At 42.5% G+C, this 17,201-nt stretch overlaps 1 protein-coding gene across 5 annotated transcripts in view; it reads left to right on the top strand.

Annotated features, from left to right (window-relative positions):
* Positions 1–17,201, top strand: part of TEX11 (testis expressed 11) — a 385,652-nt gene that overhangs the window by 234,460 nt on the left and 133,991 nt on the right. For 4 of the 5 annotated variants that reach the window (XM_054470766.1, XM_054470768.2, XM_054470770.2 and 1 more), the window contains one exon: positions 3,807–3,944. The exons of the other annotated variant lie outside the window; for it this stretch is intronic. In XM_054470766.1, coding sequence (XP_054326741.1) covers positions 3,807–3,944 — 138 coding nt within the window. The remainder of the gene's footprint in view (positions 1–3,806; positions 3,945–17,201) is intronic. 5 annotated transcript variants of the gene reach the window in all.

The following is a 17,201-nucleotide window of genomic DNA, read 5'->3' as shown; positions in this document are numbered from 1 at the left end:
TCTGCTAGCTTTTGAATGTGTTCGCTCTTGCTTTTCTAGTTCTTTTAATTGTGATGTTAGGGTGTCAATTTTGGATCTTTCCTGCTTTCTCTTGTGGGCATTTAGTGCTATAAATTTCCCTCTACACACTGCTTTGAATGCATCCCAGAGATTCTGGTATGTTGTGTCTTGGTTCTCGTTGGTTTCAAAGAACATCTTTATTTCTGCCTTCATTTCGTTATGTACCCAGTAGTCATTCAGGAGCAGGTTGTTCAGTTTCCATGTAGTTGAGCGGTTTTGAGTGAGATTCTTAATCCTGAGTTCTAGCTTGATTGCACTGTGATCTGAGAGATAGTTTGTTATAATTTCTGTTCTTTTACATTTATTGAGGAGAGCTTTACTTCCAAGTATATGGTCAATTTTGGAATAGGTGTGGTGTGGTGCTGAAAAAAATGTATATTCTGTTGATTTGGGGTGGAGAGTTCTGTAGGTGTCTATTAGGTCCACTTGGTGCAGAGCTGAGTTCAATTCCTGGGTATCCTTGTTGACTTTCTGTCTCATTGACCTGTCTAATGTTGACAGTGGGGTGTTAAAGTCTCCCATTATTAATGTGTGGGAGTCTAAGTCTCTTTGTAGGTCACTCAGGACTTGCTTTATGAATCTGGGTGCTCCCGTATTGGGTGCATATATATTTAGGATAGTTAGCTCTTCTTGTTGAATTAATCCCTTTACCATTATGTAATGTCCTTCTTTGTCTCTTTTGATCTTTGTTGGTTTAAAGTCTGTTTTATCGGAGACTAGGATTGCAACCCCTGCCTTTTTTTGTTTTCCATTTGCTTGGTAGATCTTCCTCTATCCTTTTATTTTGAGCCTATGTGTGTCTCTGCACGTGAGATGGGTTTCCTGAATACAGCACACTGATGGGTCTTGAGTCTTTATCCAATTTGCCAGTCTGTGTCTTTTAATTGGAGCATTTAGTCCATTTACATTTAAAGTTAATATTGTTATGTGTGAATTTGTTCCTGTCATTATGATGTTAGCTGGTTATTTTGCTCGTTAGTTGATGCAGTCTCTTCCTAGTCTCGATGGTCTTTACATTTCGGTATGATTTTGCAGTGGCTGGTACCGGTTGTGCCTTTCCATGTTTAGCGCTTCCTTCAGGAGCTCTTTTAGGGTAGGTCTGGTGGTGACAAAATCTCTCAGCATTTGCTTGTCTGTAAAGTATTTTATTTCTCCTTCACTTATGAAGCTTAGTTTGGCAGGATATGAAATTCTGGGTTGAAAATTCTTTTCTTTAAGAATGTTGAATATTGGCCCCCACTCTCTTCTGGCTTGTAGGGTTTCTGCCAAGAGATCCGCTGTTAGTCTGATGGGCTTCCCTTTGAGGGTAACCTGACCTTTCTCTCTGGCTGCCCTTAACATTTTTTCCTTCATTTCAACTTTGGTGAATCTGACAATTATGTGTCTTGGAGTTGCTCTTCTCGAGGAGTATCTTTGTGGCATTCTCTGTATTTCCTGAATCTGAATGTTGGCCTGCCTTGCTAGATTGGGGAAGTTCTCCTGGATAATATCCTGCAGAGTGTTTTCCAACTTGTTTCCATTCTCCCCGTCACTTTCAGGTACACCAATCAGACGTAGATTTGGTCTTTTCACATAGTCCCACATTTCTTGGAGGCTTTGCTCGTTTCTTTTTATTCCTTTTTCTCTAAACTTCCCTTCTCGCTTCATTTCATTCATTTCATCTTCCAGGGCTGATACCCTTTCTTCCATTTGATCGCATCAGCTCCTGAGGCTTCTGCATTCTTCACGTAGTTCTCGAGCCTTGGTTTTCAGCTCCATCAGCTCCTTTAAGCACTTCTCTGTATTGGTTATTCTAGTTATACATTCTTCTAAATTTTTTTCAAAGTTTTCAACTTCTTTGCCTTTGGTTTGAATATCCTCCCATAGCTCGGAGTAATTTGATCGTCTGAAGCCTTCTTCTCTCAGCTCGTCAGTCATTCTCCGTCCAGCTTTGTTCCGTTGCTGGTGAGGAACTGCGTTCCTTTGGAGGAGGAGAGGTACTCTGCTTTTTAGAGTTTCCAGTTTTTCTGCTCTGTTTTTTCCCCATCTTTGTGGTTTTATCTACTTTTGGTCTTTGATGATGGTGATGTACAGATGTGTTTTTGATGTGGGTGTCCTTTCTGTTAGTTTTCCTTCTAACAGACAGGACCCTCAGCTGCAGGTCTGTTGGAGTACCTGGCGGGCCGTGTGAGGTGTCAGTCTGCCCCTGCTGGGGGGTGCCTCCCAGTTAGGCTGCTCGGGGGTCAGGGGTCAGGGACCCACTTGAGGAGGCAGTCAGCCCGTTCTCAGATCTCCAGCTGCGTGCTGGGAGAGCCACTGCTCTCCTCAAAGCTGTCAGACAGGGACATTTAAGTCTGCAGAGGTTACTGCTGTCTTTTTGTTTGTCTGTGCCCTGCCCCCAGAGGTGGAGCCTACAGAGGCGGGCCGGCCTCCTTGAGCTGTGGTGGGCTCCACCCAGTTCAAGCTTCCAGGCTGCTTTGTTTACCTAAGCGAGCCTGGGCAATGGCGGGCGCCCCTCCCCCAGCCTCGCTGCCGACTTGCTGTTTGATCTCAGACTGCTGTGCTAGCAATCAGCAAGACTCCGTGGGCGTAGGACCCTCTGAGCCAGGTGTGGGCTATACTCTCCTGGAGCACCATTTCCTAAGCCCGTCGGAAAGGCACAGTATTCGGGTGAGAGTGGCCCGATTTTCTAGGTGCCGTCTGTCACCCCTGGAAAGGGAACTCCCTGACCCCTTGCGCTTCCCGAGTGAGGCAATGCCTCGCCCCTGCTTCGGCTGGCGCACGGTGCACTCACCCACTGACCTGCGCCCACTGTCTGGCACTCCCTAGTGAGATGAAAACGGTACCTCAGATGGAAATGCAGAAATCACCCGTCTTCTGGGTCGCTTGCGCTGAGAGCTGTAGACCGGAGCTGTTCCTATTCGGCCATCTTGGCTCCTCCGGCTCCTCTTCTGAATTGAAAAATATGAAGCTTCTTGATAGGGTACGAGGGAATCATTTACCTTACCTTGGTTTATAAGCAGTCTCAGTTTTCTTAGATTAAAAATAATTATCCAGGTTATTCCTATCAGATTTTCCCTAGCTAGCGTCTTACCATTGAAAATTTTAAATTTACTCAAGAGAAAAATATATTTTTGTATACAAATACAGCAGCATCAATTACAATAGTAAAAACTCTGCAAATTCACTAAATAGCTAACATTAAGAAAATCATTATATACTTGATTAAATGTTATGTATCTCTTAAAATTGATTATTGTGAAGACTACATAGCAACATAGATTAATATGTATGAAACAAAATTAAATGGAAAGAATAGAACATGAAATTCTATATAAGCTACGATTACAACTAGGTAAATATACAAAAGAATACAGTTAAAATTGAACATAGATAAATGAAAATAGCTGCATTAGCATGGTGAATTATGGGTGTTCTCTTTTAAAATTTTTATCGTTGTTGTTTTAATAACTTTTAAAATAGATTTTAAGTTTTCTGTGGTGGTTTGCTACACTCTTAGACTCTTCATCCTATGTGTGAAATTTCTAATGTGTAGGAAAAAGAAAGAATACTGATTGCCACTTTATCTAAAACTTATGTTGACCAAGACTGATAATAAAATGCACTTAGAACCCAATATAAAGGATATTGTGTTTTGGTTGCCTAAAAAAGAAACCAACAGCATCTTTTATTTGTTTCTAGAGGTGACTTGGGAAAGATAGGGTAGCGACATCACTGTGATTTTGTTGTTTCTTTTTAAACTTTAGGTACAAAATTACACTGATGCCCTACAATGGTACTATTATTCTCTGAGGTTTTATTCACCTGATGAAATGGATCTGGACTTCGCCAAGCTGCAGAGGAACATGGCTTGCTGTTACCTGAATTTGCAACAACTTGATAAGGTCCTTTGATTTATCTATTTTCAGAGGTAGCAAATGTTCTTATGTGCAGTGGCAGGGAGATAGATGCCATGCTGTGACTTCTTGGCTGTTAGTTTAGGATGTCTGAGAGTTCCCTCATATAGAATAAGGTCAAATTGACATTTTCTTGATTTGCACACTGTAAATATAGAGTGAAACTTCCCAAAGAAAGAGAGAATTTGGAATACCATTAATTCTATTACTTACCCTTTATTTTTCACACCTATTCTGAAAGGTAATAGATCATTGGAACTCCTGAATAAAGTTATCTGCTACTAACCATCTGTAATATTGTCCTTTGCAGCAAACTAAATTTTGAAGTACACACTTTTGTCAAGCATTCATTGAGACCAAATACGTGAATGAAGTGGCCATTCTTTCACTTTCTAGGTTGTTATCTCTTGCCTTTCCAACCACCCTAGAAAATGTTCTTTAACTGATTTCTTATCAGGACAACATTCTAGAAGGTAAAGAAGATAAAAGCTTGTTTAAAGATAGAACGGAAATACTTTCCAAAGCAATTAGGACATTTCTTCCTTTGGGTATCATATGGTATGCACGTAATGAGGGGTATTGGCTCTTAGAAGGACAAAGAACTAGAAGGACAAGTGTGGACCCAAATGAAATATGAAGGTTTTTGTTGCCTTTCAAGTTTTAATGACAGGTCTAACCTTTGTTCACCTAGGTGATTAAGGGTAGTGATTCCAGATGTTTTCTTTGAAGGTTTATTTTTGAAGAGTTGTTTATCTGACTTAAATACTTTAGATTTTCTTTCAAGAAAATATTTGCTATTTAGTTTATATGTTGTAAATTCACAGCCCTGGAAGAGAACTTGAAATGTTACTTAATTCATCATAGTGTTGCACAGGCTAGCGTTTAACTGTTTCAGAAAATAGTTACCTACAGTTTAAGATCTAAAAGGAAGATGATCATGTAGATTTTGTTACCTAATTCTGCACAGGACAGCACTATTTCAGAAAGGTAGTTGCCTACTGTTTACTTAAAGACCAATAAAGAGGGCAATCACAGGGCTTTTTTAACTTCCATGATTTATGACACAGTGAGCCAGGCAGCTTGGGAAGGACCTGTATCTGGATGTAGACATGCTAGTTGGGGAATGGATGCATTTGTAGGCCAAGGGAGGCTATCTAATCAGCCAGTCAGGAAAGAAAGAAAGAAAGAACACAGTACCAGACATTATGCTAGGCTCTGAGGTTACAGAGATGAACAAAGTATAGTTGCATTCAACTCACCCAAGCAGCTGACATCATGGTATCCTAATGGGCAGATAAGCAGAGCATGGCAATGAGAGAAATCTAAATGTTGGAAATAGTCTGTAAGTCAGGCACACAGGTGGTTGGCATCACATAAACATAACAGCAGGGAACAGGGTTTCAATCACAGATGTTTGGACTCTGAGACGGTACACAAATCTTTGAGGAATAGGAGTGTGTGCAGACATACTAGAAAGAGCAAAGTAGATCTCCAAAACTAAAGGGACCAGGATATGAGGCTGTTTTTAAGAGCAGAGCCCCTGCATAGGGAGCCAAACTGGGAAGCAATGACCAGAAGAGGAATACAAGTTGACTAGATACAGTTTTCTGAGACTTAAGCAATGCTACTTACATCTCTTCTAATGTCAAGTTTGGTCCTAGAGCCTAGTATAGCACTGACTTTATAATTGGAAATTAAAATGGTATTAATAGTGAGGTTAGGAAGAATAGGAGAACAGTAAACCAGGTGTATTTTAATGGTGTGTACTCAATATGTAACTGTATCATTTATGGCCAGATTAGTGGTGAAGCCAAAGGATATTTTGAATATATTCAAGGTAACTTTGTTGATTACTGTTAGCATATTTCTCCATTTCATCCTTCTTGTCTTCAATTTAGCAGACATTGATTGGATAGCCTCCATATGCAATGAATATCTTCTTATGCACTAGGACAGACAGAAAGGTGAAAAAAATACACAATCCATCATATTTTAATAATCCCACCTCACCAGTGTCTAACCTTTGTTAACTTTCATTGTCTTTCTTCACTCCTTCCTTTGAGCTGCTTGAGCATTGTTGGGAAAATTTATGAAACCATGTTTATTGGATTTGCTAAAATTTCATGGTTTTTCAGCTGGGTAGTCAATAATACTGAATCTCGTTGAGTTTTTATCACATTCCCCACAGTGATAATTCCAAAACATTTTTTTCCGTCCTTAAGCACCCATGCTTTCTCCTTTGTTGTAGCAAAAGACCTTATCGTGTGATTTGCTGAGCTTGTAGCCACTGACATGAACTTCATCAATTTCTCACCTCTTCACCCATCCTTTCTTTTCTCTTACCTATGAGAAAGAAGTAACGTTGTCTGGGGACCTTACTCTACAGATCTCAACCCTAGCTGTTTAATCATTCTCTACTGTTTTTTTTTGTTGTTTTTTTTTTTGAAACAGAGTTTCACTCTTGTTGCCCAGGCTGGAGTGCAGTGGTGCTATCTCAGCTCACTGCAACTTCCGCCTCCTGAGCTCAAGCAATTCTCCTGTCTCAGCCTCCTGAGTAGCTGGGATTACAGGCATGGGCCACCATGCCTGGGTAATTTTTTATATTTTTAGCAGAGACAGGGTTTCACCTTTTTGGCCAGGCTGGTCTCGAACTCCTGACCTCATGATCTGCTCGCCTCGGCCTACCAAAGTGCTGGGATTACAGGCGTGAGCCACCGCGCCCGGCCTACTGTTTCTTTCTCCTGTCACTATAATTACCTTGAAGTCTTCTTTTTTTTTTTTTTTTTTTTTTTTTTTCGCTTTTCATGTTTATTTCTTTCCTCTTCAAGTCTTACATTTGGTGCTGAAACCCAGAACATTCCAAGGAAAGGCTCCAACATTCCAAGCCACTGTCCTTACATGCAAGGTATGTAGGAAAAGTAAAATATACTTTTGGTAGAAAGATTGCAGGGAGGCATGAGAATGTGGATTTTTGCCAAGTTTAAAAGGTTAAAGGATTTTTTTTTCAGTTGGATAAATAAAAATGAAGGTTTGGGCTAGTTGTGAAAGGCTGATTTTAGAGGCAGCTCTGTGTGTAAACATATTGACTAAAAGGGGTATCCTCCAGTTTTTCTTTTTTTTTTTTTTTTTTTTTAATTTCTGAAGTATTTATTGATCATTCTTGGGTGTTTCTCGGAGAGGGGGATATGGCAGGGTCATAGGATAATAGTGGAGAGAAGGTCAGGAGATAAACACATGAACAAAGGTCTCTGGTTTTCCTAGGCAGAGGACCCTGCGGCCTTCTGCAGTGTTTGTGCCCCTGAGTACTTGAGATTAGGGAGTGGTGATGACTCTTAAAGAGCATGCTGCCTTCAAGCATCTGTTTAACAAAGCACATCTTACACCGCCCTTAATCCATTTAACCCTGAGTTGACACAGCACATGTTTCAGAGAGCAGGGGGCTGGGGAAAAGGCCATAGATCAACAGCATCCCAAGGCAGAAGAATTTCTCCTAGTCAGAACAAAATGGAGTCTCCTATGCCCACCCCTTTCTACACAGACACAGCAACAGTCTGATCTCTCCTTCCTTTCCCCATACTTCCTCCCCTTCTCTTCAACAAAACCGCCATCGTCCTCATGGCCCGCTCCCGATGGTCGCTGTCTCTTCGGAGCTGTTGGGTACACCTCCCAGACAGGGCAGCCGGGCAGAGGCGCTCCTCACCTCCCAGACAGGGCGGCTGGGCAGAGGCGCCCCTCGCTTCCCAGACGGGGCCGCCCGGGCAGAGGCGCTCCTCTCCTCCCAGACGGGGCAGCCGGGCAGAGGCGCTCCTCACTTCCCCGACGGGGCCGCCCGGGCAGAGGCGCTCCTCGCTTCCCAGAGGGGGCCGCCCGGGCAGAGGCGCTCCTCAGTTCCTCCCAGACCAGGTGGCAGCCGGGCAGAGGCGCTCCTCACCTCCCAGACGGGGCGGCCGGGCAGAGGCGCTCCTCACTTCCCCGACGGGGCGGCCGAGCAGAGGCGCTCCTCACTTCCCAGAGGGGGCGGCCGGGCAGAGGCACTCCTCACTTCCCAGACGGGGCGGCCGGGCAGAGACGCTCCTCACTTCCTCCCAGATGGGGTGGCGGCCAGGCAGAGGCGCTCCTCACCTCCCAGACAGGGCGGCCGGGCAGAGGCGCTCCTCACTTCCCAGACTGGGCGGCCGGGCAGAGGCGCTCCTCACCTCCTAGACGGGGCGACCAGGCAGAGGCGCTCCTCACTTCCCAGACGGTGTGGCGGCTGGGCAGAGGTGCTCCTCCCTTCCCAGATGGGGCAGCCAGGCAGAGGCGCTCCTCACTTCCCAGACGGTGTGGCGGCCGGGCAGAGGTGCTCCTCCCTTCCCAGATGGGGCAGCCAGGCAGAGGCGCTCCTCACTTCCTCCCAGACGGGGTGGCGGCCAGGCAGAGGCGCTCCTCACTTCCCAGAGGGGGCGGCCGGGCAGAGGTGCTCCTCACTTCCTCCCAGACGGGGTGGCAGCCGGGCAGAGGCACTCCTCACCTCCCAGACGGGGCGGCCGGGCAGAGGTGCTCCTCATCTCCCAGACGGGGCGGCCGGGCAGAGGTGCTCCTCATCTCCCAGACGGGGCAGCCGGGCAGAGGTGCTCCTCACTTCCTCCCAGACGGGGTGACGGCCGGGCAGAGGCACTCCTCACCTCCCAGACGGGGCGGCCGGGCAGAGGCGCTCCTCACCTCCCAGACGGAGTGGTCAGGCAGAGGCGCTCCTCACTTCCCATATGGGGTGGCGGCCGGGCAGAGGCGCTCCTCACTTCCCAGATGTGGCAGCCGGGCAGAGGTGCTCCTCACTTCCTCCCAGACGGGGTGGCAGCCGGGCAGAGGCGCTCCTCACCTCCCAGACGGGGTGGCCGGGCAGAGGCGCTCCTCCCTTCCCAGACGGAGTGGCCAGGCAGAGGCGCTCCTCACCTCCCAGAGTGGGCGGCCGGGCAGAGGTGCTCCTCACTTCCTCCCAGACGGGGTGGCGGCCAGGCAGAGGCGCTCCTCACTTCCTCCCAGACGGGGTGGCGGCCAGGCAGAGGCGCTCCTCACCTCCCAGACGGGGCGGCCGGGCAGAGGCACTCCTCACCTCCCAGAGTGGGCGGCCGGGCAGAGGCGCTCCTCACTTCCCAGAGTGGGCGGCCGGGCAGAGGCGCTCCTCACTTCCCAGAGTGGGCGGCCGGGCAGAGGCGCTCCTCACTTCCCATAGGGGGTGGCAGCCGGGCAGAGGCGCTCCTCACTTCCCAGATGGGGCAGCTGGGCAGAGGTGCTCCTCACTTCCTCCCAGACGGGGTGGCGGCCAGGCAGAGGCGCTCCTCACCTCCCAGACGGGGCGGCCGGGCAGAGGCACTCCTCACCTCCCAGACGGGGCGGCTGGGCAGAGGCGCTCCTCACCTCCCAGAAGGGGCGGCTGGGCAGAGGCGCTCCTCACTTCCCATATGGGGTGGCAGCCGGGCAGAGGCGCTCCTCACTTCCCAGACGGGGTGGCGGCCAGGCAGAGGCGCTCCTCACTTCCCAGATAGGGCAACAGGGCAGAGGCGTTCCTCACTTCCTCCCATACGGGGCGGCCGGGCAGAGGTGCTCCTCATCTCCCAGACGGGGCAGCCGGGCAGAGGCGCTCCTCACTTCCTCCCAGACGGGGTGGCAGCCGGGCAGAGGCGCTCCTCACATCCCAGATGATGGGCGGCCGGGCAGAGGCGCTCCTCACTTCCCAGATAGGGCGGCCGGGCAGAGGGGCTCCTCACATCCCAGACGATGGGCGGCCAGGCAGAGACGCTCCTCACTTCCTAGACGGGGTGGCGGTGGGGCAGAGGCTGTAATCCTAGCACTTTAAGAGGCCAAGGCAGGAGGCTGGTAGGTGGAGGTTGCAGAGAGCCGAGATCACACCACTGCACTCCAGCCTGAGCACCATTGAGCATTGAGTTAGCGAGACTCCGTCTGCAGTCCCAGCACCTCGGGAAGCCGCGGCAGGCAGATCACTCGAGGCCAGGAGCTGGAGACCAGCCCGGTCAACACGGCGAAACCCCGTCTCCACCAAAAATACAAAAACCATTCAGGCGTGGCGGCGCGCGCCTGCAATCCCAGGCACTCGGCAGGCCAAGGCAGGAGAGTCACAGGAGCCCGAGGCAGGGAGGTTGCAGCAAGCCGAGATCCCGGCAGTACAGTCCAGCTTCGGCAACAGAGGGAGACCGAAAAAAGAAGGAGAGGGAGACCGAAAAAAAGAGGGGAGAGGGAGAGGGAGAGGGAGAGGGAGAGGGAGAGGGAGAGGGAGAGGGAGAGGGAGCGCAAGCATTCTTAAAGTCAAAGAATCACCTTGAAGTCTTCTTTATCCAAAAACCTTCCTTCAACTTTGTAATCCTCCTCAAACTTCAGTTCTGTGTCCTTCTTTTTGTTGCCAAACTTTCTAATCCAATTTTTTAGTGTTCATTCATTCAAAAATATTTATTTATTGTCTCCTATGTGTTAAGTACTGTTCTAGGCATTGGGGATATAGTAATGAATAAAATATATAAAAACCTTTATCCACATGGACAAATACTGCTGTCCCCATTATTTTCCACTAGGAGAGGCAAACAATAAAAAGATAAATAAGTATTATGTTATATTATAGGGGTCAACAAACTTTCTGTAAAGAACCACAGTAAATATTTTAGGTTTTGCAGGCCATGCAGTCTGTGCTGAAACTAATCAACTCTGTTGTTGTGCCTTGAAAATAGCCATAGACAGTATGTAATCAAATTGGTGTGGCTGTGTTCCAATAAAACGTTTTAGAATACTGAAATTTGAATTTCATGTAATTTTCATGTCATAAAATATGATTCTTTTGATTTATTTCAGTCTCTTAAAATGTAAAATTTTTCTAACTTATGAACTGTACAAAAAATATGGTGGGCCAGATTTTGCCCAAAGGCTATAGTTTGTTGACTCCTGGTATATTAAATATTGATAAGTGCTAAGGAGAAAACTAAGCAGGAAAGGGTGATATTAAATGTTTTGGAGGAGGATGAATGGTTGAACTTTTAGATGGGGTGGTCAGGGAAGTCCTCCCTGAGAAGATGGTTTTTAAGTAGAGACCTGAGGAAAAAGAGCATTCCAGATGGAGGGAATAACAACTGCAAAGGCCCTAGGGTATTTAAAGAATGGCAAAGAGACCTTTGTGGCTGGAGCCGAGGGAACATTAGGGGAATTAGGAGATGTGATCAGGGAAGTAGTGGTGTCTTAGTCTGTTTTGTGTTGGTATAACAGAATACCTAAGACTGAGTAATTTATAGAGAAAATAGGTTTATTTAAGCTCATGATTCTGCAGGCTGGGAAGTTCAAGAGCCATGGTGCTGGCATTTGCCTGGCTTCTGGTGAGGGCTTTTGTGCTGGATCAAAACATAGCAGAAAGTCAAAGGGAAGTAGACTCATGCCAGGAGACGTAATCCAAGGGGCTTCCTGGCTTTATAACAACCTACTTTCATGGAAACTGTTTCTGTTTTATTTCCTTGCATACTATGTTTGTCCCCAACTGGAGTACTTGCTGCTTCCTAGCCATGATCTATGTTTTCTACCTCAGTATCTTTTTTCATGCTTCTTCATTGCAAATTACCTCTTTCCTGCATCCCTAAAATTTCCTTTTCAAAGACTAGCTTAAAATTCCCTTTTTCAAAGCCTAACTCTTAATGACATTCTTAGCTTCCTGAGGAAATTTCCTTGTCTTGCCTTTCCTCCAAGACTTTGTAACAGTTCTGTTTATCCCTAGATACTTGTTTTCTCATTATATTTTAGTTATTTCTGTACCTGCCTTAGTCATCTATTGGACTGTCAGTCACCTCCTTGAGGACAGAGACCATATTTGCCTTTGTACCCAGCATAGTGCCTAATGCATAGTAGATGCTCATTACATTAAAAATAGTTATGAAGACTCAATAAATACCTATCAATCAACTTCCTCTGATATAGGAATTCCATTTCCTCATGCTATTTCTATCCTTGCTACTATGCATAATTTGGAAATTAATAGTGATTAAGATCTGTGAGTGCTCTTTGATTATCAGAACTGAATGAGATTATATTATTAAAAATCATCCCACTATAACTTTCTCCAGCTCAGCTCTTTTCTCTTTTGAGGGTGAGAACGCATTTTATTTTGATTTAAAATGAAATATTGAATCATAGGTCAGCAGTTAATTTGGGCAGGCCAAAGGAGTTGAGAAATAGATTCCCCTGAACTTTTAGTAGATTAGGTTACAGATTCATTAGCTTGCACACTTGGCAATATCTTTTTGAGATAACAATGCCAATTATAGATCATTTCTTTGGTTTGTTTTCTAAATTGTATAAATAAAAATTTTTAAATTGCTATTATCCATTCAGATATTTTCAGTACTTTGCATGAGACAATATTAAACAACGTCATTTCATAGATATCAACTCTGCCTTTGAGGTGTTTGTAGTGCCTTAAGCCCGGTATCCTGATTTTGCTATATTATTTTTGAGAATTTAAAAATGTTTGGTTTGTGCAAGTCATAGGTTTGAATGGATTAAGGATGAAGGAAATGAGCTTGGGTTCTAAATACAGAAGCAATTTATCACACCTTGATATAATGGGATTTTGCTGCAAACCATAATAAAACCTTAATGTTAGTTGACAGATGGATAATGACTTGTTTTGGTGATAGTCTGTGTAAGTTAATGGGAATGCACAACTGGGTACTCTTTAACTCGGTACAGAAGTCCCATCCTCAGCTTGCAACTGCAGTTTAGGTACATGAATGTCTTTAGTACTACTATAGTTTGATAAAACTGAACCACACTCTCAAACCACAGAATGGCCGTAAGACTTACAACAGCCACAAAGATGAGACTATTCATAGAATATTTATGTGACCTAAAGTGAAGACAGTTATGTCTCATGTGCTGGTTATATATTGTTTCTCTTTACCATACAAAGTTCGAAAAATCATGCCCTTCTATTATAGGACCAAAAATGAGCTTGGGACCAGCAGACATAAACTAATGATATTCACTAGATGGCACTGTGGCCTCTGTACTTCATCAGCTTGTGCTTGACTGATTCTGAGGGGTTTTTTTTTGTAATTCTTAGGTAGATGTACCTTTCCCACAAATGCATCTATATGGATGTAAAAAAAAAAAAAAAAACCACTAAAGAAACATGAGATGAAGGTCAGCTGTGACTCATTTGATACAGCTATACTGTAAAAATACCCTGATTGAGATTCCAAGTCAACAAATATTGAATGCCTAATCTGTGCCAAGCACTATAGAATAAGTAGAAGACATGATCTATTCTGTAAGTGAGCCTAAAATATTAATGCGGAAACAATATTTACATATATAAAATAATTAGAAAATAATAAAAGACTGTTCAGTCACACATCATTGTGTGGTATGTACCATATGAACTTAGAATAGGAATATATAGATGAGGACATTTGTGAATATTGATTGAATGTACATATGATGTGAAGCTGAAAAGAGTAACTGATTTGTTAGAGGACAAAGTCAGATCTGAAGGGACCTTAAAAGGTTGAAATGATGAGCCTATTCTAGCAAGACGAAGACAAACAGGAAACAACAAAACATCCTATAATTGGATCCCCAAAACCAATTGTACAAGAACAAAATAGATAAAATATGGCTTTAAAAGCAGCATATGTGAGTCACTTGGTACATTTTATTGACTATAAGCACTGCATAAGCCAAAAATACTAAGAAAGTTTACTCAAATTAGGTTGAATCAATAGAGATTTAATGTATAGAAGGAGAAAAAGTGGCAATTACCCTCTGTTCTGCTCTGGTTAGAATATGTCTGAAGTACAGATTCAATCAAACACAGACTGAAAATATTCAGAAAAAAAAACAATTTACAAAATAGCAATACAACATAGAAAATAATGCAAATATAAAACAATACAGTGTAACTACTATTTACAGAACATTTACTTTGCATTAGGTGTAAGTAATCTAGAGATTATTTAAAGTATACAAAAGGATGTGTGTAGGTTATATGCAACTACTATAAGGAACTTGAGCGTCTGCAGATTGTGATATCCAAGGGTGTCCTGGAACCAATCCTCTACAGATACAAGGAAACAACTGTATAGACAGCCCTTGACTTACAAGGGTTCGATTTAGGATTTATCAATCTTATGATAGTATGAAAGCAATACTCATTCAATAAGCTCCTCAAGTTACCATGGGCTTATGTCTGGATAAATCCATCATAAGTTGAAAATGCACTTTCTACTTAGGATATTTTCAGTTTACCATGGGTTTATCAGGATGTAACTCCATCATTAGTTGAGGAGCATCTGTATTGTATTGGATTGAGGGGCACCACTTATGAAGGAGGATATTGACAAACCCAAGTGTGCCAAGAGGAAGGCACTGAGGATGGTGAGAGCACTAAAAACCATCTAATTTGAAGAATAAAGGAAGTGTGGATGTTAAACTTGGGAAATGGAAGATTTACGAGAAACACGATAGCTTTCTTCCAATATTTGAATGACTGTCAGGGAGTAAAGAAATTAAATTTATTTCATGAGTGTTTCCATGGGTGAGACCTACAAGGAGTGAGATTTTGAATTATCATAAGGAAACCCTTTCTTAATGATTTGACCTACCAAAACACTGAAATAGATTTTCTTAAAATAGAGTGAATTCTCTCTTCTTGAATATATTTAAGTAAAGACTGAATGACTTGGTATAAATGTTATAGAGGAGATTCAAGCATCAGAATAATTTTTTGACTAAGAGAACTTTGAGGTATCTTCTGCCCACATTTTTCTAAAATATCAGTATAACCTGATAAAATGTACTATAGTCAAAGAGGATTTTGTGGGGGGACTAGGCTCATTAATCACTGAATTTTAAAACTAAAGGAACCCTTACAAGTCATTACTAATTTATTTTAAAATTAATTTATAAAAATATAATTTACATACAAAAATGCATTCATTTTAGGTATAGTTCGATAATTTTGACAACTTTATACTCCAAATTTACCCACTACCATGGTCTAGATATAGAAGACTTCCATTATCCCGAGAGATTTCCTTGTGTTCCTTCCCAGTCAATCCTCACCTCCACTCCCAGCCCCAGGCAATGACTGGTATGCTTTCTATCACTATAGGTTAGATTTATCTTTCCTAGCGTTTCATATAAATGGAATTACACGGTATGTACTTTACCTTTTTTTTTAAATCTGGCTTCTTTCACTCAATTTTAGAATTTTAGAGAATCACCCTTGTTGTTGAATATATCAATAGTTTCTTTTTATTGCTGAATAGTAGGCAATTGTGCGGATATACCACAATTTGTTTATCCATTCATCTGCTAATGGATATTTTGGTTGTTTTCAGTTTGAGGCTATTATGAATAAAGCTACTATGAACATTGAAGTACAGGTCTTTGTGTGGGTATTTGTTTTGGTTTCTCTTTGGAGAAACCAAAGTTTCTAGAAATGAAATTGCTGGGTCATATGATAAGTGTGTTTTTAAGTTTATGAGAAACTGTCAAGCTGCTTTCCAAAGCATCTGTACCATTATACATACATGCCAGCATACCAGCAATGAATGAGAATGCCAGTTCATCCACAGCCTAGTCAACATATGGCATTTCCAATCTTTTAAGTTTTAACTATTCTACTAGGTGTGTTATGGGTTTTAATTTAATGAAATCAAATTTATTATATTTTTCTTTTATGGTTTATGTCTTATTTAAGAAATCTCTGCCTACATCAAAATGGCAAAAAAAATTCTCCTATGCTTCCCTTTAAAAATTTTATACTTTTAACTTTTGTGCTTAGGTCTGTGATCTATCTTGAATTAAGTAAGTGTGTGTGTGTGCATGTGTGTGTGTGTGAAATAGATCAAGTTTCTTTTTTTTTTTTCCATATAGACATCATGTTGTTCAAGCACCAGTATTGAAAGACTACTCTCTCTCCATTGAATTGCCTTGGCACTTTTGTCAAAAATCAATTTGTCATAAGTGTTTGAATCTGTTTCTGGACTGTATTATATTTCATTGGTTCTAGATATCTATTCTTATGCTAATACCTCATTCTCTTGATCATTGTAGTTTCATAGTAAGTAGAAAACTTAAGCTGTGTAAATCCTTAACTTTGTTCCTTTTTGGGATCATTTTGACTATTCTAGGTTATCTATATTTTCATTTAAATGTTAAAATTAGCATGTCAACTTCTACAAAAATACCTGCTGGAATTTTGATTGAGATTGCATTGAATTTATAGATCAATTTGGAGACAGTTAACATCTTAACAGTATTAATAAGTATTCCAATCCATTAATACAGTGTAGATCTCTACTTATTTAGGTCTTCTTTAATTTCTCTCATCAATATTTTGTAGTTTTCAAGCATAAAAATCTTATATATATTTTGTTAACTTTATCCTAAAGAATTTATGTTTTTGATGATATTGCAAATGATCTTGGTCTATTAATTTCAATTTCTATTAAATTCAATTTCCAATTGTTCATTGCTAACATATAGAAATTCAATTGATTTTTTTAAATTGTGGTAAAATATATGTAACATAAAATTTACCATTGAAAGTGATTTACAGTTAACCATTTTAGTATACAGTTCAGTGGCATTAAGTACAGACACATTGTTGTAAATTCTTTTCTTTAAGACTGTTGAATATTGACCCCCACTCTCTTCTGGCTTGTAGAGTTTCTGCCGAGAGATCAGCTGTTAGTCTGATGGGCTTCCCTTTGTGGGTAACCCGACCTTTCTCTCTGGCTGCCCTTAACATTTTTTCCTTCATTTCAACTTTGGTGAATCTGACAAGTATGTGTCTTGGAGTTGCTCTTCTTGAGGAGTATCTTTGTGGCATTCTCTGTATTTCCTGAATCTGAATGTTGGCCTGCCTTGCTAGATTGGGGAAGTTCTCCTGGAGAATATCCTGCAGAGTGTTTTCCAACTTGGTTGCATTCTCTCCGTCACTTTCAGGTACACCAATCAGACGTAGATTTGGTCTTTTCACATAGTCCCATATTTCTTGGAGGCTTTGTTCATTTCTTTTTATTCTTTTTTCTCTGAACTTCTCTTCTCACTTCATTTCATTCATTTGATCTTCCATCACTGATACCCTTTCTTTCAGTTGATCAAATCGGCTACTGAGGCTTGTGCACTCATCATATAGTTCTCATGCCATGGTTTTCAGTCATCAGGTCCTTGAAGGACTTCTCTGCATTAGTTATTCTAGTTAGCCAT

The sequence above is a fragment of the Pongo pygmaeus genome, chromosome X (genome assembly GCF_028885625.2).
Source record: "Pongo pygmaeus isolate AG05252 chromosome X, NHGRI_mPonPyg2-v2.0_pri, whole genome shotgun sequence".
Lineage (NCBI taxonomy): Eukaryota > Metazoa > Chordata > Mammalia > Primates > Hominidae > Pongo > Pongo pygmaeus.
This window is presented reverse-complemented; position numbering and strand designations above follow the sequence as displayed.